Source organism: Pinus tabuliformis, chromosome 1_2 (genome assembly GCF_031772625.1).
Source record: "Pinus tabuliformis cultivar Carrire ecotype Pingquan chromosome 1_2, CPIR1, whole genome shotgun sequence".
Taxonomy (NCBI): domain Eukaryota; kingdom Viridiplantae; phylum Streptophyta; class Pinopsida; order Pinales; family Pinaceae; genus Pinus; species Pinus tabuliformis.
Window position 1 is genome coordinate 1305479672 of NC_142298.1, and position 24354 is coordinate 1305504025.

Consider the following 24354-nt stretch of genomic DNA (forward strand, 5'->3'; position numbering starts at 1 on the left):
GCTGTTGGTTGTTTGGCTGACCCAATGGTTGCCAAATGTAGGAGAAATTTTCTTTCCTATGGGTTACCCATTTTGGTGGGTAACAAGTCTAGTGTGATGGAATTTCATTGGATCAACCCTTTTATTGCACAAGTGCTATAGGGGGTTAACAATATCTTTTCTCCTAGATTTCATTGTTGGTTGGGGTAAATATTGTCTTCTATCTGTGTTGTTTTTATCAATTATTGAGAGCTGTCCCAACACTGAACATTCATATTGTTAAGATGTGGGAAGCCTCCAGGAAAGAGGTGAAAATTCTGAAGTTGCATTAATTCTCCCGATTTATAAAATCTCTACATGATGTATGTGTTATGAGGATCACTATGTTGTAAGTAATTGAGTTGAAAGGTCTAGAAGGTGCCATTAAAGCGCACATTCTGGCTCAAAGGAGGACTACAAAGTTAAAATATTGGTCTTTATTTCACTTTGCATTCTTTTGTTTTGCATGTCTTGTATTATGGCATTAGATTTTATCAAGTTCCTAATCGAAGTACATATTTAGGGTATTAAATGAATTTAGATTATTTTTATTGAAGAATTTCAACACCCACTCCGGTTATTAGTTTTCCTTATCACTCCCTGCATTTAGTTTTAAATCCAAGCATGATAAAAATTCTAAAATTTGGAAATGATAATATTTTCTAAAAACACAAATTTAGAGATTTCACAACTACTGAAATTGCAAAAATAAAACACAACAAAATTATGACAGCCCCACACAAAAAATAACACAATGATTTTTGGTCAATGTGACCCTGGAAAAACCCCCCTACAACTCTTGGGGAAAACTAGTCTGAGAGCTCTTCTTTATTTCTAAAAATGATTTTACAGAGAAACTGAAATACACAGTGAAAATTCCAGCAACTACAAATTACAACTTATCTCGATTTCCGTGCTTGAACTCTGCCTCGAAAATCGTGCCAACTAGCACACTGCCAAAACAATTTTTTTCTACCAATAAAACAACATTAAATGCTATATGGATTGCCTTGAAAATCGTGCATGAAACCTGTTGTACATGTGAGAATTCTATCACTGTAGCAACTGATTTACTTTTCCAACTTATTCCACAATTCATGAAATTTACTTCAATAAACATTAAAATAAATACTGCTGCAAATATCACACCATAATACATAAATAAACATATGCTCAAGAATCAACACATTGACAGTTATTTTGGACAATAGTCCTCGGAAAAACCCAATGTGGGAAAACCAGTGCAGCAAGGGAGGTTGTTATTATTCAGCAATTCTTCAGTACAACAGGGTGCCAAACTGGCTTACCCACAAAGATAAATAATTCTCCAGCACTTCTCCCAATCCTAGTGTTAGCTCGGCTGACCTCTGCGTGGATCTCCAACCTTCTGCATTAGCCCTGCTTGATTGTGTCAGCCCTGGCCCTCTCTGTGTCACCCACGCAGGCCCAGCTAGTGACTGCGCAGTCTTCTGTTGCCTCTTCGTCTGCCTGAAAAGCCTTGCGTCTGCCTCTCCTGCCTTAGCGCTAATCTTTAGTGGCTGATCCCTCCTCTTTACTCCGTATTTGCTGCCTCCTGACTGTTCACTAGACAACTGGTTCAATTTCTTAGCTAACCTTGCTCCAGAAATTGAACTGACTGATCTCCCTCAGTGTTTTCTCCAAGTGACCCTCAAGCCTCCTCTTATACTTTTTTTGTTGACACATCAACGACCAAGATTAAGTCCCTAATCAACGACTAAGATTAGATCTGGCTTGATCGACGACTTTTGGACCATTCTAACACAATTTTATATTAATTCACATTAATATTTTAATTTCCCTAAGTTTAGACCTAGGGACTCCATTAAAAATATTAATTATTTTAATATCTCCCAAATTGTTTAGAATATGCCCAAACCCTTTATGGGTGTTGGAGATCTCATGTGCCTTAGCCTCTCCACCAATTTTCGTGGTTAGAGCACATTCGATGCTACCCCAAATCAACACTCCCTCTTAGCGAGGACTGTGCTCTATTAATACTTCTCACTGAGTATCACCCTGATCACCTAGCATCGGTTCCTGTGCTGATACTAGGCCTATTGCCCAACACCCTCTACACTGTTGCATCATGTACTGCTACCCATGGCCTTGCCACTGCCATTGCTGCATCCGTATTGCAACTCCCTCTACAACTTTGCTGTTATTACTCCCATTTCTGCTACTAAAATGGGTTCTTTACCAGCCCCATCTTTTCCCTGAAGTAGTCAAACTTTGTCCTTCCGAGGGCCTTGGTGAGGATGTCTGCTACCTGTTCTCGTGTAGAGTGTAGCTCAACCATACAGCTCCTTGTTGGACACAGTCCCTGACAAAGTGACACTGGATATCAATATGCTTCGACCTATCATGAAACAATGGATTCTCAGAGAGCTTGATCATAGTTGCAGGAAGCGCCCCCCCCCCCCCCGGATCCTAGGCCGGAATCGCGTCCCGTACGGAAGCGTTCCGGAACCTCCAGCCGAAGCGCGATTCCATTTTTGACGAAGCGCGGTTCCGAGTTTTTGGAGCGATTCCTGGTTTTTAGGAAGCGATTCCTGGTTTTTACATCATGTGGACATTAGACATACACATACCGTTGCAAAAAATTCGTTTCTTTTCGGTACAGATCTATACTTGATATAAATGGGCACACAGCTTCACGCAGATTATATTTTATAAATAAACTTTCCAGAATGGACAATAGCTATAGAGAGGTTGGCTTGATTACTGAAGTCGATATATGTAAATCGCATAATAATCAAATACCATCTGCTTGTCACCGTGAAAAAGTGATAAAATCCGTAAGTATTGTCTGTCTCCTGCAATCATTCAATGTAGCAACACGATATTATATAGAAATATAATAAGTAGCTTATGGTTGGTAAATGTGTATAGAAATCATTTCACCATAAATATTTTTAATATTTATGTTAAAAATAAATAAATTTAAAACTATAAAAAAAAATCATAAAAATTAATTAAAGCATAATTTTATTTTAAATTATTATGATTAATTATAAAAAAATTAATATATGAATTAAATAATATTTTTAATTATGGTAATTGCTTTTTTATTTTACTATAAAAATTTTAATTTGCAAATAGCTTTTATTATAATGGGTAAATATTATAACTTATCAATACCAAGTATTTAATATAACATATGTTGATATAATATTTCGTGTAAATTAATTAAAAAATCATAACAAATTTGAAGATAAATCTTAATTTTGATATATGTATACAACTAGAATATTCCAACATATTCCATAGAAGTTTTATGTTTTATAATATGCTTAAATGTTTTATGTTTTATAATATGCTTAAAAATTTGATGTATGTTTGTAATAGCTAGAATATAGATGATTGTTGTACATACTAGTAACTACAATGGAATCATGGATGCCATATCTATCTTGATTTATGCAAAAATATGCATGTTTTCATGTCTTCTACAATTAATTTGGTATTTGGGATGTTTGTTTTGAGTATAAATGCAAAAATATATATATATATAGCAGACGCTTCCGCGGACGCTTCGCTTCCTAGATTTTTGGAAAATGACGCTTCTGCGCTCCCGCTTCCGCTTCTGCGCTTCCGCTTCGCTCCCGCTTCGTGCAACATTGAGCTTGATACAACTCTGATTATCATCGCACATGATCCTCGTCGCCTCCATATTTCTTCTTAATAGGTTCACAAGCAATTTTCTAAGCCATATGGCCTCACACAAAGCTGTGCTTGCCACCATATATTCTGCCTCAGATGAGCTCAAAGCCACAAACTTCTGTTTCCTATTGCACCAGACGGTCATTCTCGATCCAATGTTGAAACAGAACCCAGAGGTACTTTTCCGATCCATTGAACTTCCTGCTCAATCTGCGTCAGTAAATCCACTCAATCTGATATCCTTACTCTTGGTGTACAAGAGTCCATAATCGACTGTTCCCTGTAAGTACCTGAGAACATGTTTGGCTGTTGCCCAGTGCACCCTCTTTGGTTCCACCATGAATTGACTGAGGGAGTTGACAACGTAGCAAATGTCTGGCTTGGTATTGACCAAATACATTAGGGACCCTATGAGCTGCCTGTATACGGTGGGATTGCCATCCTTGTCTTCTGATGCATCAATCTTCTTCTAGTTGGTGATCATTGGCATAGTCATAGGTCTATAGTCCTTCATCTCGAATCTTTTCAGGATTTCTGTAGCATACCTCCCTTGCCCAAGAAGATTTCTACCTTCTGTTGCCAAACTTCCAACCCTAGGAAGTATTGCATTCGTCCCAAATCCTTCATATCAAATTTTGTGGCTAGATTCTTCTTGCAATCCCAAATGACTCTAGATGATCTTGTCAGAAAGAGATTATCCACATACAGTACTAAGATTAGCGGCTCGTTCTCTACAAACAGATAGTAGAGATTCAGGTTCGTGTCACTCTTGACAAACCCCATCTTTTTCAAGTAGACATCTATTCGACCATGCCATGCTCTCGGTGCATGTTTCAACCCATACAAGGCTTTCTTCAATCGGCATACATGAGACTTCTTCTCATGAGTTTCAAATCCCTCTGGTTGTTCAATGTATACCTCCTTTTCTATTACCTCGTTCATAAATGTCGTTTCGACATCCATCTGATGGATCTCCCATCCCATCTAGGCTGCAAGAGATATCACGGTTCTAATAGATATATACCTGGCTACCAGGGCGAAGGTCTCCTCATAGTCAATCCCTTCCTTTTGAGCATACCCCTTAGCCACAAACCTGGCCTTGTATTTCTCAACACTGCTGTCTGCAGCGTATTTGATCTTGTAGATCCATCTTGAACCTACCACTGATCTGTCTTGAGGCCTTGACACCACCTCCCAGATATCATTTACCATTATGGAGTTGTATTCTTCCACCATCACATCAAGCCAAACTTGGTGTTGAGCTGCCTCCTTGAAACTGGCAGGCTCTCCATCCTGAGCTACTAATGCCTGATATCTATTTGGTTGTTTTTGCTCCCTCTTATTGTTTCTTGGCGCACCGATGAAGTCCTCTGCATTTCACAAGATCTGACGAAGTTCCCTGCTAGTTCTTCCTCTGCCAGTAGGTGCTTCTATTCGCTCCTCCTCCTCATCGTGAAAATCTTTCTGCCCTGAGGAAGAATTCTTTACTTCTGTTGGTTGAAGAGGCTTAATCAACTGCTCCTCGAAAGGCATCTCGCAAGATCTTCTGAAAGCCCTGTCCTCTGTAACATAAAAACTATGGCTGAAGCAAGACAACTGATAGCTTGGAAACATGAATGTAAAAATACACACAGGTATTTAATAATAATAATTTATTAATATATATAAAATGTATAAGTGATATAAGATGCCTTGAATGTTACAATGAGGCCCTGATTTTATACCTCAACAGGTGACCTTTTGTGAATGGGCATGTCTTTTAGACATGCCTTTTCACCTAAGTTAATGACTATTTAACCTAATTAATATTTAATTATTTAATATTTATATTTATTTTATTTATTTAATTGTTATGAATTATATTCATAACATCCTCCATGAACTTTACATCTCATCGTACTACTACCTTCCTGCTCTCTGGAAGATAGATTCTGTATTCCTTAGCATCCTCCTTGCTATATCCCATCAGATATCCCTTTTCCGCAGTCTGATCCAGCTTCTTTCTCTTTTCTTCGGGTATGCAACAATATGCTAAACTCCCAAATATCCTGAAATGACTGACTTCAGGTGTCTTCCCTGTGAAGACTTTCTCTGGAGTGATCTTGCCCAATGACCAATGAGGAGTCCTGTTCTGAACATAAATTGCTATGTTGCATGCTTCCGTCTATAGGAATTTTGGCATATCCTGATCATACTTCATGGTCCTAACTGCTTCTACAATAGTCCTGTTCTTTCTTTCTGCTACCCCATTCTTCTCCGGATTGTAGGGAGCTGTCCACTCTCTTCTGATGCCCTCCTTAGCGCAAAAATTAGTGAAGTCTTTATCGAAATATTCTCCACCATTATCTGATCGCAAAACTTTTATTTTCTTCCTAGTCAGAGTCTCCACTAGAGCCTTGAACTCCTTGAATCGACAGAAAACTTCATCCTTGGTTTTCAGAAAATAAATCCAAGTTTTCCTTGAGTGGTCATCAATGAAGGTAAGGAAATACTTGGCACCATTGAGAGCTTTGATGGACATAGGTCCGCAGATATCTGAGTGTATCAATCCTAGTACACTCTTGGCCTTGTGTTTGCTCCTAGGAAATGCTGCCTTGGCATACTTTCTTAGAGCACATCCCCTGCATACATCATCTCGTTCCGTACTCAGATCCAGAACTCCTGTTACAGTGCTCCTGAGAATTCTCAGAGCTCCATGGTGCAAGTGATCCATTCTTCTGTGCCATAGTTCATTAAAGTCCTTGTGTCCATGACTGCCTATTAGTGCCATTGGTGATTCTAGTTGTAATCTATACAACTGATTGCTTTTGATCCCGATCTGCACTTTCTTTTTCCAGCTCGGGTGTTTGACGTATACATTCTCCTTAATGAAGTAAATGTCATAGCCCTTTCCTTGTAGTTGCAACACGGAAAGTAAGTTCATTCCCAATCTTGGTACATGCAACACATTTGTAGCGCGAAACCATTCTCCCGATTTTGTCTAAAAGACTATGGTACCCTTCCCTATTGGAGTACACTTTGCCTTGTTCCCCATGGTGATCTAAAAGTCATCTTCTCTTCTCGATATTCTGAGAAACACTCCTTGATTCTCGTCATATGCCACGAGGCTCCACTGTCTATATACCATACTTCTAATGATTCAACACTAGTCATACCTGCCACTTCTTATTCCAGCCTGGAAGCTAACATAAAGAAATCGACATCTCTTTCTCTTGTGCAGTCTTCTGAAAATCCGTGTGAGTCCCTTGATGTGGATGCCTCTGCATCGTGGTCTCGAGTCTCGACCCATAACTGATTTTCCCTTTCTGTCTCTGATTACTCGCTTTGATACCATATGAGAATTCTATCACCGCAACAACTGATTTACTTTTCCTACTTATTCCACAATAAGTTATTCATGAAATTACTTCAATAAACATTAAAATAAATACTATTGCAGATATCACACTGTAATACAGAAACAAACATATGCACAAGAATCAACCCATTGACAGAGTTATTTTGGACAATAGTCCCTGGAAAAACCCAATGCGGGAAAGTGATGCAGCAAGGAAGGTTTTTATTATTCAACTATTCTTCAGTACAACAGGGTGCCAAATTGGCTTACCCATAGAGAGAAATAATTCTCTAGCACTTCTCCCAATCCCAGTGTCAGCGCGGCTAACCTCTTTGTGGCTCTCCAACCTTCTACATCGGCCCTGGGCCTCTCTGTGTCACCCACGCAGGCCCAGTTAGTGATTGTGTAGTCTTCTGTTGCCTCTGCGTCTGCCACTCCTGCCTTAGCGCTGATCTTCAGTGGCTGATCCCTCCTCTCTACTCATCACTGGCTGCTTCCTGATTGCTCACCAGACCGCTGGTTCAATTTCTCAGCTGATCCACGACACAACTGTCGAACCCAACCCAAAACAGCACCTGAAAGTACTCTTCCTATCTGAAGCACAACCTGCCCAATCTGAATCCGTGTACCCTGCCAGTCTCACTCCATCGCCCTGTCTATTATCCAGGCCAAAATCCACAGTCCCCTGCAAGTAACGAAGAATGTGTTTTGCAGCCACCTAGTGCACTCTCCTGGGCTCACACATGAACTGAATCATAGTGTTAACTGCAAAACATATATCTGGTCGAGTGCTGACCAAATACATGAAACAACCAATCATCTATCTGTATAGAGTAGGATCCACCAACTCAGAATCAGAAGCGTGAAGCTTCTTCCAGTTAGTGATCCTCCATGTGAAATCTATTAAGGATATCCACAATGTACTTCCCTTGTCCTAGGAAGAAATGCCCCTCCTCCTGCCACACCTCCAATCCCAAAAAATAATGCATCAAGCCGATATCCTTCATCTCAAACTCTGAAGCAAGATCTCTCTTGCAACCCTCAATGAGTCTCTCTGCACCAATGATGATTAAGTAATCAACATACAACACCAAAAGGAGAGGCTCCTCACCCACCACAATGAAGTATAGGTTCAGATCAACCACATTCTTTGTGAAACCCAACTGCTACAATTATGTATCAATCCTCGAGTACCAAGCTCTAGGAGCTTGCTTCAGGCCATAGAGTGCCTTTTTCAATTTGCATACATGGGACTCCTTCCCATGCACCTCAAAGCCCTACGACTGCTCAATATAAACCTCCTCCTGAATGACGCCATTGAGAAATGCAGTCTTCACATCCATCTGGTGGATCTTCCAACCCATCTCTGCTGTAATTGATATAATGGAGCGAATAGATGTATACCGAGCTACGGAAGCTAAGGTCTCTTCAGAGTCAACTCCCTATACCTGCGAGAACCCTTGCACCACAAATCGAGCCTTGAATTTCTCGATGTTGCCATCTGCAACATGCTTTATCTTGTAGAGCTATCTGGAAGTAACAACTGATTTATCTTCAGGCCTCGACACTAGCTCCCAAACGTCGTTCTTCATAATAGAAGAATACTCCTCCATCATGGCCTCTCTCCAGAGCTGCTGGCTCGCTGCCTCCTCATGACTAGAAGGGTTCGGAGTCAACAATGCTTGTTACCAATGCCATGTAACTACATAACTGCTTAGGTGCTTTACTCTCTCTAACCTGTCTCTTTGGCCCAACAACTGATGTGGCCTCGCGCAAGGTATCTTGACGCCACTTGGGCTTCCTCTTCCTTGAGCATACTTCTCCCACCAGAGTGAAAGAATCCTCATTATCATTAGAAGCCTGAACTCCTGAAGGCCTGCCAACTGACCTCATGCCTGAATCTGTGCCTGTAGATGTTGAAGTACCGTGCGAACTGTCCATTAGTGGATTACCCTATGAACTGCTCTGCAGATTGCCGTGTAGATTGCCCTGCATGCTGCCCGAAGAACCACCCACCTGACTCTGAGAGCCACTGCTCATTGATGGACCTGACACTGTAATCGATGTACCTCTTGATCCCTGAGCACTGGATCCTTATGACTGGCTCAACTGCTTCTGAGGGTCTGGTGACTCCAGACTGCGACCTCCTGAAAGCTCTCTCCTCCTCAAACTTCACATCCCGCCTGAAAATCACTTTCCTTTGCACAGGAATATAAATTTTGATAAGATTTCGAGGTCTTGTTATAATCCACAAAGATGCCCTTGTTTGTAGTGGGCTCTAGCTTGGTCCTTTTCTCCTTGGGGACATAGGAATATGTAAGGCACCCAAAGATATGAAAGTGCCCAACATCAGGCTTCTTCCCAGAAAAAGCCTCCTCCGGAGTCACATTCCCCAAGGCACAATGTGGACTCCTATTCTGCAAGTACACAACAATGTTGTAGGTCTCTGCCCACAAAAATAAAGGTAACCCCTGATTATGAAGCATGGCTTTGGAAACCCCTACAATGGATCTGTTCTTCCTCTCCACAACCCCATTCTGCTGGGGGTTGTAAGAAACTGTGAAATCCCTCCTATTGCCTGCCTCAGCACAAAAATCAACAAACTCACCAAGGGTATAAGCCCCTCCATTGTCTGACCTGAGGACCTTGATCTTCCTACTTGTTTGGGTCTCCACAAGAGCTTTGAACTCTTGAAACCGCTTGAAGACCTCACTCTTGGTCTTCAAGAAATAAATCCAGGTCTTCCTGGAGTGGTCATCAATGAATAAAACATAGTACTCATAGCCACTCAAGGATACATGAGACATCCGACCACTCACATCGGTATGAATCAAGTCAAGGATCCCGGTCGCTCTGCTGTCACTGCTGGGAAAAGGGGATCTGGCAAACTTCCCCATAACACATCCTCTGCATACATCAAGGTGATCAAAACTGAAATCTGGCGTACCGGTGGTGATCTCCGGCAATGTACTCAAGGCCCCATGATACACGAGCCCCATCCTGCGGTGCCAAATCTCATACAACTCTGAACTGCTAGATCTGTTGTCAGTCCTGTCTCAGGTGCTGCTACTCTATACCATTAGGGGCTCAAATGAGAACTTGTACACCTTGGCATGGCACACACCAATCACTCTAGCTGAAGAAGCTAAAGAAACCTTGGGATGCGTGCCAATAAATGTTGTTGCTCAGATTTGCTGAAATGTCTTCTTGATGCTCTCTTTCACGTCCTCACTGCTCATAAATTTTCTCCTTGCTCTCTTTTCTCTTTCTCTCAAATGCTCATGAAAGAATGAATTGATCTTTTCCTCTTCTCTTCTCCTTTTATTCTCTAAATGACCTTTTGGTTTACCCTAAGATCTAATCGCTAAGATTCATTTAGATCTAGGGATGATAATAAATGTGTATTTAATTCTAACTTTCTATTTTTTAACTCACCCACTTAAATAAAGACCCACTTAGCCTTTTATTTCCATAGTCACGTTTTCACTTTCTAATTCTTCATTGACTTTAATAAAGTCACCTTTAAATTAGAATGTAACTTTACCGCTTATAAAATCACTTTTAAATTAAATTGACTTTACCACTTATAGAGTCACTTTAGAAGGAAAATACATATAAATCTGGACACTTTTCCCTAGGCCAAAGCTCAAAGCCTTAGGGAACCACTTGTTCTCTGGTACCCAAATTTTAACATTTATAACGTTGGTAGGTGTGTGGTTAAACGCTGGTAATTTTTATGTTAATGATTAGCAAGAAGGAAAGTAGAGGTTTGGCACCTTATCCAAGAAGCAAAGAGCAAGTGGGTTTATATGTAGAGTTGGAATGTATAACACATTTAATATTAAAGTACTAATATTTTTCATGCTTCATTACAAGGATATGGATACACATACATATATATTTAGGTACATGTATAGGTATGTATGTATACATTTATTGATGAATTCATATTTATATTTTCTTGCATATATATATACGTAGACGTGAATTTATGTAAAAGTGCATATTCCTTGATAATGTTTTTTTTCGTAGTTGCATTTCATATCATTTACATATGTTAATAGTGATTTGTTCTAGTGTACTATTGTCATGCTATGTTTCATTTGTTGGTATTTTTTGTTCTTGTTGTCTTTTAGTTTTATAGGTTCTCTTTAGTATTTTTGTTATTTAAGTTAAGATTGATTATCCTTTTCACTTGGTTGATTTTTTTCAACTTTTTGTGTTTCAGATCATCAATTGGATTTGAGTATAATGATACGCATAATTCAAGTACTGCAAGCATCATTTTGCAAAGGTCATATCAAGATGGCATATCAACTTAACTTCTTGCTTACACTTATTATGTCTTGCAAGGCTAATCATGGTAAGTGATATTGATATTTTTGGCTTTATGATGCTTATGTAGAGTAAAGTTTGTCTAAAGGCCTATTAAAGTAAATATATAAAAGTCTGTTTATATTGGTGCAACCATATGTTTTGATTTGTTCTATAGCTAGTTGAGTGAAAATGTGACATTAATATGGATTGCAAACATAGTCTCTTACTTATAATGCTTTTGCTCTCCAAGTTCATGCCCAAATTTTTGATTCTTATTTTGGATGTGTAGTGTCTTTAGCTTTAATTTGATATTGGTTTCAAAGAAATGAAGTGGTAATTATTTGATAGAAGGAAAATAAAGAAACTATATTAATGTTCACAAATCACTGGAAAGTGTTAATGGGGCTTGTTATCCACCCATGTGGGTAACCCCTAGTAGAAATTATTTTCTCCAATTGTTTCAACTTTTTAGCCAAAAATCCTATCATGATCCACAAATAGCTAGCCTTAGATGCCTCTCATCTACTCTCTTGTCAATGCTTTCTTTCATCTAGCCTACTCATCTGATGAAGGTGGGCAATCTATTATGGCGTACATTAACCATCGTTGTATCCAAGTGTTTTGATTTAATGTTTAGATGCATTCTAGTAAATCATAGGTTGAATTGGATAACAAACTGCTATTGGTTGTGTTGTTGCCCTAATTGTACAGGGACCGTGACAACCACTCAGGGTGGGGGTTGTCACGCTGATCCCTGCCCACTCCGTTTTAGCTATCTCCCAACAACAGACTATGGGGGGTAGTCCCTATGGAATGAGGTGAAGGAAAACAAGTTGGAAACCAATATGTTTGGGAGACACGGATGAATGACCTAGTTACTTGGTTAAATTTAGCAAGATTAATTATTAGACTAGATTTAAAGTATGAGACCAATGCCTTAGTGGAGTAACAATTCTTGTTTATGGTAAATTGAAACCAAGTGATCGGATGGACACCCGCTGCTTGAATGATTAACTAACCTATATGATATGCAAATCTTAGGACCTATGTGAGATGCAGTGATCTTGGTTGATTTTAATTCTATGCCTATTCTATGTATGGCCTTCCCTTAACTATGTTGAAGCTAGGCTCCAAGGTAGGTTGTGGGAAGGAGGCCAACAATAAGCAGGCTAGGGCCTGATTAATGATACCTTATGTTGTGCTCCTATCACCCGACGCCTCCGACTTTGCAGAGACTGTGGCTATGACGACTGCAAGGTCACCGTGTTAACCACTGAAGAGTTGCGAAGCCCCTCAAGTTAGGTGAGAAGGATTGCCCTAGATTCCTATCAACCTACCTTATGCTAGGAGGTAAGTTTTAATGCAAGCTAGATCTAATATGCTTATGCAACGATGATGAGTGAAATTATCTTGAGTTAGGATTGTTTAAGATACGTAAGAACTTAGTGTGAATTGTCTTAAAGCAAAGAGTACTTAACGATTATCAAGATAACAATCTAAACAAGAAAAATCTTAAAAAGATACAAGTGTAAACTTCACAAAGCTATAAGATGCCAATATTCAACAATATCCAACACTTTAGATGAGCCAAATTATCTTAATGAAAAATTAGATGCTCAAATTCAATCACATCAACAAGATACCAATATGACCAAGAGACTTATTGCTAAGACAATTTATGATTTCAAGTGCTTATAAGTGAGTGAGCTTATTGTGAAAATTTCAAAATAGAAATCCTACTGCAATGATAATATTATTTCTTGTACTTATTAATTCATAAATAAGTTATTCACAATATTCTTACGGTGAGTATAAAAATAAATTCTACTACAGTCTTCTCAAATAAAAATTTTGGAAGCGAATGCAATCACAACACAAGAATAACCACAATTATAGTTATTTTTGGACAATCGTCCCCAGAAGAACCCAATGTGGGAAAACTGGTGCAGCAAATGAGGGTTTCTTTATTATTCTTTAGCAAAGATCTCTTGTACAACATACAACCAACATAATAGAAGTGAGAAAATTTACAAACGCTTCCTGACAAATGTCAAATCCAGGAGAAATTCTCCTCAGCCTTTTGAATCCCTCCGCGTCTTCTTGCGTCACTTTTCCTCACGTTGGCCTAGCGTTAGACTATTCACGCAGTCCTAGCGTCAATCTGCCCTGCGCTGCCTCTTTCTGCGTCATAATTATGTGCTAGCTCTCCATGCTCTCTGTCTTCTTGCCTTGTACCTCCCGACTGATGTTGATGCCCTGTCTGTCTTTCTCACTTGCAACTCTCCCTCTGATTTGATTTTCTCTTGCTGAACTTCGACCAGCGAGAAAATGGATCTTACTCGAGTAACTGAGTATCTGCCTCTGGTGTGTTCTCCAAGTGCCCATCAAGCCTCCTGTTATAATCCTCTCGTTGATCAATCAACGACCTAGATTAGATCAAAATCAAAGGATAGGATCATATTGACTTCATCTTTGCCATCTTCTAGAAGTTTCACCCACAATTTAGATTAATACCCCTTAATTATTTTAATTTCCTAAGTTTAGACTTAGGGTCCCATTAAAAATAATTAATTATTTTAATAAAACTGTCTCCGGGTGGAATTTTCCATAACGATTTCTGGGTATTGGAGAATGCATATGTCTAAGCCTCCTTGCAAATTTTGAGACTTCGAGCACATCCGATGCTACTAGAAATCAACACTCCCTCTTAACGAGGAATGTGCTCTAGCAATGCAATCTACTGAAGCATCACTCTGACTTCATAACATCATCCTCTGCACTGCTGATGTCTGACCCATTGTCCATCAACTACTGCGCAAATGTTGCATCTGTATTGCTGTTGACCCTGCCACTGTCAACACTGCATCCGCACTGCAACATATGATTTTGACCATTCAACATATGATTTTAGGGCTTAATTATTTCTGATTTGATTGCTGTAATAAAACAGAGATAAAACTAGGGTTTAGAGGTCAAACACTAGGCCTCAAGCCTTGTAGAAGCACTTGCCCAAGTGGCCCAAAAATTTTGGATGAAGATGCCACTTGAAAATCAAAATTTTGGAGACTTTAAACTTGCAAAACCACTAAGGAATCAGTCTTAAAAAATTCAGATGATGGCTTAGGGCAGATTAGGGAAGAAAAAAACCAAGGGCATTGCTAGGCCAAGGAAGGCTAGCGTTGGGGGATAAAGAGGCTAGGAAGGTAGATTGGGCACTAAAATGACAAGAGGAGGCTGAAAAGAGCTAATGCTGGAGGACGAAAAGGCCTCAAGACTAGATGCTGGCCAAAAAGGGAAAAAAAGGCTAGGGTTTAAGGGCCAAAATGCCCACGAAAAACATAGAAGGTTGTTGTATAGGTGAAGGAGGTAGGTCGAGGGCTCTTAGGCTCATGGCTAGGCCTAAAAAGGCCTAATACCCTTGATGCAAGGCTAAATAGGGAAGGTCAAGGCCCTAAAGGCTATTGCCAAGCCTAAAAGGGTCTAAAGTTATGATGTGGGGGGCTGTAGGGGTGACGCTGGCCAAGAGAAAGTTGATGCTGGGCTTGGAGAGGTTGGATCTAGTCCTGGGGAGGCCAAAAAACTGAAACCCTTCCCTCATTTTTTTTCTTCATCGGATCTGAATTTTTCCGCAAAATATTTAGTGAACAACCCTGCAAAATTGTCCAAAGACTAGATCTTAACCTGAAGGGCCTAGATCTATCTCTTCTTCCACTTGATCCCTTGATCCAACTTGCAGAAATGAAAATACAACACCCAAACCCCAAATATATACAAAATACTAAAAATCCCCAAAACCCAAGTTAGAAAAAATAATTTACAAATTAGATCTACAAAATTATTTACAAGATTTATAAATATACAAGGGTTTTGAAATTTTTTAAATTTTTGGGAAAAATATTTTTTATGGAGTTTTTCCTTTGAAGAATGGCTAAAAATACTTTAGAAACCCCAATGTATATTATTGCCTTAGCGAAGATCTAATCGACCATATAAATATTTGGGATCCAAGCAACAATGATCCTTGCCCAAGTTTGTGAACTTGGAGGCCAAGGACTGAAGTACTTGCAAGCACTATGAATTTATCTCAAGAATAATTTGTTAGATCACATGGGGAATAAAACCACCTAAGATTAGCCCAAAGCTATCAATAACATGGTTTTATCTCGATGTAATGGGAAAAGCAAATCTTACCAATATTCAACACAACATAGAAATGCTCTTAGTCAGCATATACCACAAATCAATAAGCAAGAACACCTTGAATTGCACCCCAAGGTCTTTATTATGATTGAAAAAATAGTTCCCAGCGGGTCAATAGTTACAAAGTTGCTTCAACAATAATTTTCTAGCCAAAGATCAAGATGTTAGAGACTCAAATGACTCTCTAATTTATAGATTTATCCTCCATGTGCAAAAATAATGGTTAGTTTCTTTGATTCTTGTCAAAATAATCTTGGCCATTGAGAAACACTTAAAGATATTTTAATCTTGGCCCTTGATTTTTTATTTTTGAGGAATTTTCGAATTTATCATTTAATTCCATTTTTATTCGCTCAAAATTAATTATTTGGAGCTAATTTCCTCAAAATTTTGACTTTGACTTAACTACCAAGGTCCAAGGATCCAAATTTTCTTGAAATATACAATATTCTCGTGGTGGAGGACTTTTAGAAATTGATTTTTTAGGACCCATGGATTTTTGCACTTGGAGAATTATTTTTCCTAGGACAATTTAATTTTGACTATTAATTAATTTTCTGGCTTCGAGTTTAATTTTATTTTGCTAGAAAAATTAATTAATTTACACATGAAGGGATTTAATTTACACATATATCAGATTTTACATTTACAACCCTCAAAGAGTGAATACACATTTGGCTTAGACCCTCAAGACATATAACCCATCTGCGACACAAAATGATCTAGTAGACCAAGTGATTTGCAATAAAATAATTAAATCAACTAGCTTAAATTATTCCCAAATCACTTTTACATCAGTTTCGACTAAAAACACTAGGACTCACCTAAAATTCCGACAATAAATTTCACCATAGCTTTGGGGTTTTAAGCTGGAGGCAAAAAACTCTTCTGATTTGCCATGTCTAGAAACACAAGTAATCAGTGAGATTAAAAACCTCCTAGGATGAAATTCATCATCAAAATTATAGGCTTACCTAGGTTGTCACATATACTTAAGGTCTTACGAGGATCATTTACATCATATAACTTGCAGAATGTATTTACAACATGTAAACTGTTGATAGATGACCCTATCATGTTGAAAAAAATGGGCACTTCCCCTTCCTTGGAATTTTGACAAAACATGTGCAACAGGTTGTACACTTGTTATGCTTCACCTTGGTGTTTATTACTTGCTCCTAGTCAAATGTGACCCTCCTGTAGGGCTTTTCTTTCATTGTCTAGGAACGACACTTAGGAGGCTGTAATGATTATAGCATTCCATGACTTAAATACTTAACATGTTCCATTTTCCCAATGTATCCACATCCCATCTTCAGGTTGATTGCTATTTGTCGCCTATACTGGTCCCCTGTATTTCTCATACTTTGAGTAGGGTCTTGTAAACTATTCCCTAAGAGGTTGATGAAATAGGAATTAAAGAAAAAGCATGAGCCTATGAAAATTCCTAAACCGGAATCCTACTACAACAACTAATTTACTTGCAGTTTTTTACCGCAAATATCTAAATATATATGCTGTAGCTTTCACTTAATTAAATATAATGCAGAAACAAGATACTGAGTAAGAAAAAGATACAACACAAGTGACGTAGTGGTTTTTGGACAAATGTCCTCGAAAAAACCCAATGTGGGAAAACCAATGCAACAGATCTGATGGTTTTATTATTATGTAGTAGTAAATCTGAATACAATCACTGGATGCCCTTTCGACAATCCAGTTACAGAGAATGTCACTAACAAAAGAGTAAGTGAGATTACGTCACCCTATCAATGGAAATCCTGACTGATCTAGGCCTTGAATGATTGCCCCCCGTTGCCTCTACGCTACCTCTGCATTAGCCCAACGTCAAACCCTTTGGCGACAATATCACTCCTCCAACTGATCAATCTGCTGCTCAGGAAATTCGATTTTCACCTCCCAGTCTCACACCTCGACTTTCGACTTCTGCAATCGATTCCTTCAGCTAATTTTCAAATTCTCTCTTGGCTTCTGCGCTGCCTCTGCGTGGCCTTGCATCAACCTCTCTAGCTCTGCGCTGCCACTGTTGGATCTCCCTCTGTCTTCTCTATTGAGTATTCTCCGATCGGGAAGAATTCCATTCAGATACTATCTCTGCCCCTCACTGCAAAAGCTCACTTTGAATTTCTCTTCGGCAACTTCTCTGCTTCAGAAATTCAATCTTCTGAACTCTCTCTGTGTGTTCTCCAAGTGTCGATCAAGACTTCTCTTATAATCCTCTCGTTGGTCAATCAACGACCCAGATTAGATTCTAATCAATGGCTAGGATCATATTGACTTGATCTCTGCGTTCTTTTAGAAGTTTCACCCACAGTTTAGATTAATACCCATTAATTATTTTAATTTCCTAAGTTTAGACTTAGGGTCCCATTAAAAATAATTAATTATTTTAATAAAATCGTATCCCGGTGGAATTTCCCAAAACGATTTTTGGGTAATGGAGAATGCATGTGTATAAGCCTCCCTACAATGTTTGAGACTTAGAACACATATGCTGGGGTTTTGGGGCAAATTGGAGCTGAGGAGCTGTCGGAAGGTTTATTCGGGGTTTCAGCAGGACATTTGTCTCAGATTGAGAGGTACTATTGCCAAGGAAATTCTTTGTTGGGTAAGCCAGATTTGGCACCTAGATTGTACTATGAAATTACATAATAAGAAAACCCTTAGATCGCTGCACTTGTTTTCCTGCATTGGGTTTTTCCGGGGATATTGGTCCAAAAATAACGGTGTCATTGTGTGTGCTTGTTTCTATTTCCTTCAGTGGATGATCTGTAATATGTTGAGCATGTTTATTTTCAGTATTTACATTGTAAATAACTTGTTAAGTAACAGAACAAGTAGGCAGGAATAAATCAGTAAAGTGCATGAGGGTTTCTAACTGGTAGATTTAGAAACTTCAACAAACTCTTCGTTCGGATGAAATTTTCCAAAATGATTTTTGGGTTTTGGAGATCTCATGTGCTTTAGCCTCTCCACCAATTTTCATGGCTAGAGCACATTCGATGCTACCTGAGAACATGTTTGGCTGCTGCCCAATGCACCCTCTTAGGTTCCACCATGAACTGATTGAGGGTGTTGACAGTGTAACAAATGTCTGGCCTGGTATTGACCAAATACATCAGGGATCCTATGAACCCCCTGTACAAGGTGGGTTCAACATCTTTGTCTTTTGATGCATCAATTTTCTTCTAGTTGGTGATCATTGGAGTAGCCATTGGTCTATAGTCCTGCATCCTGGATCTCTTCAAGATTTCTGTAGCATATCTCCCTTATCGAAGGAAGATCTCACCCTTCTGTTGCCAAACTTCCAAGCCCAGGAAATAATGCATCTGTCCCAAATCCTTCATGTCGAATTCTGTGGCTAGATTCTTCTTGCAGTCCTCGATGAGCTTGGATGATCCTATCAGGAAGAGATCATCCACATATAATACTAGCACTAGAGGCTCATTCTCTACAACCAGACAATAGAGATTGGGATCTACATCAGTCTTGACGAACCTCGTCTTCTGCAAGTAGCCATCAATTTGACCATACCACGCTCCAGGTGCTTGTTTAAGCCAATACAAGGCTTTCTTTAATCTGCATACATGAGATTTCTTCTCATGTGTCTCATGTTAATCTAGGTTGTCATTGATGTCAATATGGCAGTGTTTGTGATGGAAAAATCTTGTGACGTGTGGTTTCCCATTGATGCCCATTGATCATAATACTGCTCATGGAGGATCCAAGGATTGAATACAGACATAATAGAAACAATGGAACCAAGGAGGAAAGATATCAGAAGCCATCAAAAGAGAAAGAGAATGAGTAAAGAGGAGAAACCATCGTGAAGCCAAAAAGTGAGAGGAAGAGTTCATCGGAAGCCATCAAAGAAGCAGGTTACGGAGCAACAAAAGTAAGTTTTCGCATATGCCCAAGGGTAAGTGCTATCGGAAGAAAAAAGAGGAACATTGCATTGGAGGAATTATATCGGTGGGTTATCAGCGGCTTTATTATTTTATTATGTGTCACGTTGAATCCCCTGACTACGATATGTATTGCGGACCTAAAAACAGGTTATGGTAACCGAAATATTGCAATATCGCATCTGCGTGTATCTGAACCTTCACATCACAAGTCTTAAAGGAATGTCACACTAAAACTGCGATTGCGATAAACCCTCGAACTGTCAACTGGGATAGCATTACGGACCCGCTGCACCATTATAGCATGATTTAATAAAATATCGCATCCACAGTAATCGCAAGTTTCAAAGGGATGTCAAACCGCTAATTGCGATAGAGGTGTGGACTCGACAAACTTATTAAAAATGGTTTATTAAATATCGCATCCACTATAGGGTGATATGTGAATATGAGTGATATTGAATTTTGTGATTGTGGGATTCTCATGAAGTTGCGATTGTGGGATTAAAGCCATGACATGTGGGGACCTCTATTAATGTGGATTTTCATGAAAATTGTGATTGCGGGATTAAATGAATAACTTCGATTTTCATGAATGTTGCGATTGCGATTAATGTGGGACCTCCATGTGGGTATAGCCTTGCATGAATATTAAAAAAAAAGGGCCTCTCCAATAAAATCTTTTAATGTGCAAACTCATAAGTCGACCTCTCCTTCCAATGAACGTGTCTTTTGGTTATCGACAAAACTCATATATATACAACTAAGTTGCAAGAAACGTGGCCCTAGGGGTCGTTTCCTCCCGGGAAACGAAACGAAACGCGTTTCCGCGTACCGTACGGCCTGGAAACGCGTTTCCGGCCGTACTGCCACGTTGCCCGAAACGGAAACGTGGCAGTACGGCCGGAAACGCGTTTCCAGGCCGTACAGCCCGCGTTTCCCAATTGAATTGTGTGTTTTTTTTTAATTTTTTGTTTTTTTCAAATTTGTTTTTTAATTTTCTAGATGTGTGTCTAAAGTTATAAAAGTGAATTTTTGCCCTAGTGTTGACATGCAGTTCATGGTAATGTTAAATTCTTAAAGTAAAAGTGATATTCTCCTTTATTTTTCATTTTCATCCTTTTACTTAAATTTTTAACATTACCATGAAATGACTCAGGATGTTTGAGAGTGGTTTCGCCCTCATTGGATTTCATATGGAGAAAGTAGAATTTTAGATCTCACTCAAAATCCAGCAGACTTATTTGTTTTTCAGGATTTCAGGATTGAGGGGGTTGCAATGTTTCCATTGGATTTTATCATGTACTAGGGTATGGAACTTCTATTTAATCAAGAGAACCAAGCCCTCTATGCAGGGGAAACTCCCAATAATCAAAATCATGTAGGGTACTAGGGTATGAAACGTGTATTTAATCAAGAGCACTAAGGTGTTCGACTATGTAGGAGGAGACTCCCAATACAACAGTGGTCCTTCTAAAGAATGGGATGTGGATGCAGAAAATCCTGATTTGGATCTCTCTCTTGCAACCTTATAGTCTTTATTGTACTTGCAGCCTCATATATTAATATAAATAAAGGCTGATTTTGAGATTTGGATATCTAATAAAGGTTGCTTTTGGATATTCCGATATTTTTATTTTCATTATGTGATCATTCATGAGTAAATGTGATGTAAATTAAATCTTAATGTTTAAGTGTAATAAATTATAATGTATCATTTATGCTTTATGATTGCACACACACACACACACACACACATATATATATATTTAAATATTTTCTATATATATATATATATATTCGCGTTTCCCCGTTTCCAAAATTTGGGGAGGTCGCGTTTCGTATCGCTTCCCATTTCGGAAACTCGTACCCGTTTCGGAAACTCGTACCCGTTTCCCTGTTTCGTGCAACTTAGATATACAAGTTGAAATGCTTCACTTCATGCAACGGATCTCGGGCATCTATCACAGAGAAGGAGGACAATTCAAAACATGCGAATTAGCATAAGAAAGGAAGCCAAAGGTCGAGCGAACAAAAGTGGAAGCCGAAGGTCGAGCGAGCGAAGAAGGAAGCCAAAAGGTCCAGCGGAAGAAGAAGGAAGTCGAAGGTCAAACATTCTGCTCATTGGGTTATTTATTGAAAAGCTCGGACCTGTGTTTGACAATGATTCAGATAATAGTTCAAAAGGACGCTCTGTGGATCTAGGAAGATTATTTGAGTATGACAGGGAATTTTGACACACAATATTAAACTGCGATAGTCACTCCTCTGAAGAAGTCACTCCCGAAGCAGTTACTCCTAAAGCCTCACTCCTGAAGCAGTTACTGTGACAGTTAGGACAGAGGGCTGAAACAAAGAGTTGTCTTTGTGCAGAGCTTAGTGCAGTTCATTGTAGACACATTCGAGTTGTGTGGAGACTATTGAAGACCATGATGTATTAGTCATCATGATGTGACTTGGAGATTTTGCTTGGGTATAATGAAGAGCAATGGTGATACCTTCTATGAGATAAGGTTGTCATTAATGATGTAGCATGGAGACTACAGTGAAATTGTAGATTGACACAATTCAGAGAAGAAGATTTTGGGAGCAAAGAATTACTACCAAACATATCTAGACAATATATAGCAGAGGGTTGGAGCCCTTGGGCTTGGTGCCTTAGAATGGAAAGGATTGGTATCCTTGGAGTTGGTGCTCCTAAATCCAAGGTTGGTGCCTTGACAAGATACAGTCGGAGCCCTTGGGGTTGGTGCCTCAAAATTGGAAGGATTGGTGTCCTTGGAGTTGGTGCTCCTAAATCCAACGTTGGTGCCTTGACATGATAGGGTTGGAGCCCTTGGGGTTGGTGCCCTAGAGGTTGGAGCCTCACAAAAGACCAAGTTGGTGCTTGGCAACAAGTTGGAGCCTTATATATATTGTACTTGATTTATTGTAAAGATTATATTAATAAAAGCATTTATTCCTATTGTTCATTTTGTGTTTTAAATATAAATGATTTAACTGGTAAAAATAACAATTGAAAAGGAATACGGATTCAACCCCCCTCTCAGTATTTCCAACATCTCAAAGCCTTCTGGCTGTTCAATGTATACTTCCTCTTCTATTATCCCATTCAAGAATGTCGTCTTAACATCCATTTGATGAATCTCCCACCCCATCTGTGCTGCAAGAGATATCACGGTTCTAATAGATATATACCTGGCTACTAGGGCGAAGGTCTCTTCGTAGTCTATTCCTTCCTTTTGAGCATACCCCTTAGCCACAAACCTGGCTTTGTATTTCTCCACACCGTCGTCTGCAACATATCTGATCTTGTAGATCCATCTCGAACCTACCACTGATCGTTTCTGAGGCCTAGGCACCACTTCCCAGACATCATTCACCATTATGGAGCTATATTCCTCTACCAGCGCATCCACCCATACTTGATGCTGAACGACCTCCTGAAAACTGGAGGGTTCCCCAACTTGAGCTACTAAGGCCCAATATCTGTTTCGTTCTCTTCGCTCCCTTTCTTTCACTGTTCTTGGGTGCACCAATGAATTCTTCTGCATCCCGTAGAATCTGTGGGAGTTCCCGACTCGTTCTTCCTCTTGTAGTCGGTGCATCTGTCAGCTCTTCCTCTTCCTGTGATTCCTCCTGTTTTGAAGGAGAATTTCTAGTACTAGCTTCTGCTGGTTGAAGTGGTTTGACCAACGGCTCATCTTTTGACTGCTCCTCAGATGGTATTTCTCGAGATTTTCTGAAAGCTCTATCATCCATGAACTTTACGTCTCGCTGAACTACTATCTTCCTGCTCCCTGGAAGATAGACTCTATATGCCTTAGCATTCTCGCTATATCCCACAAGATACCCTTTCTCTGCAGTTTGATCTAACTTGTTCCTCTTCTCCTCGGGTATACGACAATATGCTAAACTCCCAAATATCCTAAAATGACTAACTTCAGGTGTCTTCACGGTGAAAACCTGCTCTGGAGTAATCTTACCCAATGCGCTATGAAGAGTTCTATTGTGGGCATACACTGCCATGCTGCATGCTTTTGCCCACAAGAATTTTGGCATATCCTGATCATACATCATTGCCCTAGCTGCTTCCAAAATAGTGTTGTTCTTCCTTTCTACTATTCCATTCTGTTCCGGATTGTAGGGAGTTGTCCACTCTCTTCTGATGCCCTCCCTATCACAAAAATCGGTGAAGTCCTTGTCAACATACTCTCCACCATTGTCTAAGCGCAACACTTTTATATTCTTTCCTGTCAGATTCTCCAATATAGCCTTGAGCTCTTTGAATCGACCGAAAATCTCATCTTTGGTTTTCAAAAAGTAGATCCAAGTCTTCCTGGAATGGTCATCGATGAAGGTGATGAAGTATTCAACACCACTAAGAGCTTTTGTGGACATTGTTCTGCAGATGTTTGAGTGTATCAATCCTAGTACACTCTTGGCCCTATTGTTACTTCTTGGAAACGTTGCTTTGGCATACTTGCCGAGAGCACACCCTGTGCATACATTATTGTTGAAGTTTCTAAGTCTACCAGTTAGAAACCCTCCATGCACTTTATCTGATTTATTCCTACCTACTTGTTTTATTATTTAACAAGTTATTTACAATGTAAATACTGAAAATAAACACTAGTGCATGCTCAACATATTATAGATCAACCACTGAAGGAAACAGAAATAATCACACCAAATGACACCGTTATTTTTGGACCAATGTCCCTGGAAAAACCGGTGCAGCTATCTGAGAATTTTCTTACTAAGCAATATCAAAGTACAATCTAGGTGCCAAATCCGGCTTACCCAACAGAGAATTTCCTTGGCAGTAATACCTCTCAGTTTGAGACAATTATCCCCGCTGAAACCCCGGAGACA

The 24354-nt window shown here is 39.3% G+C and overlaps 1 protein-coding gene across 2 annotated transcripts in view; it reads left to right on the plus strand.

Annotated features, from left to right (window-relative positions):
• The window catches only part of LOC149211007 (uncharacterized), a 467932-nt gene that overhangs the window by 350533 nt on the left and 93045 nt on the right, over nt 1-24354 (plus strand). For both annotated transcript variants that reach the window (XM_089396856.1, XM_089396857.1), the window contains exon 16: nt 11265-11399. In XM_089396856.1, coding sequence (XP_089252982.1) covers nt 11265-11399 — 135 coding nt within the window. The remainder of the gene's footprint in view (nt 1-11264; nt 11400-24354) is intronic.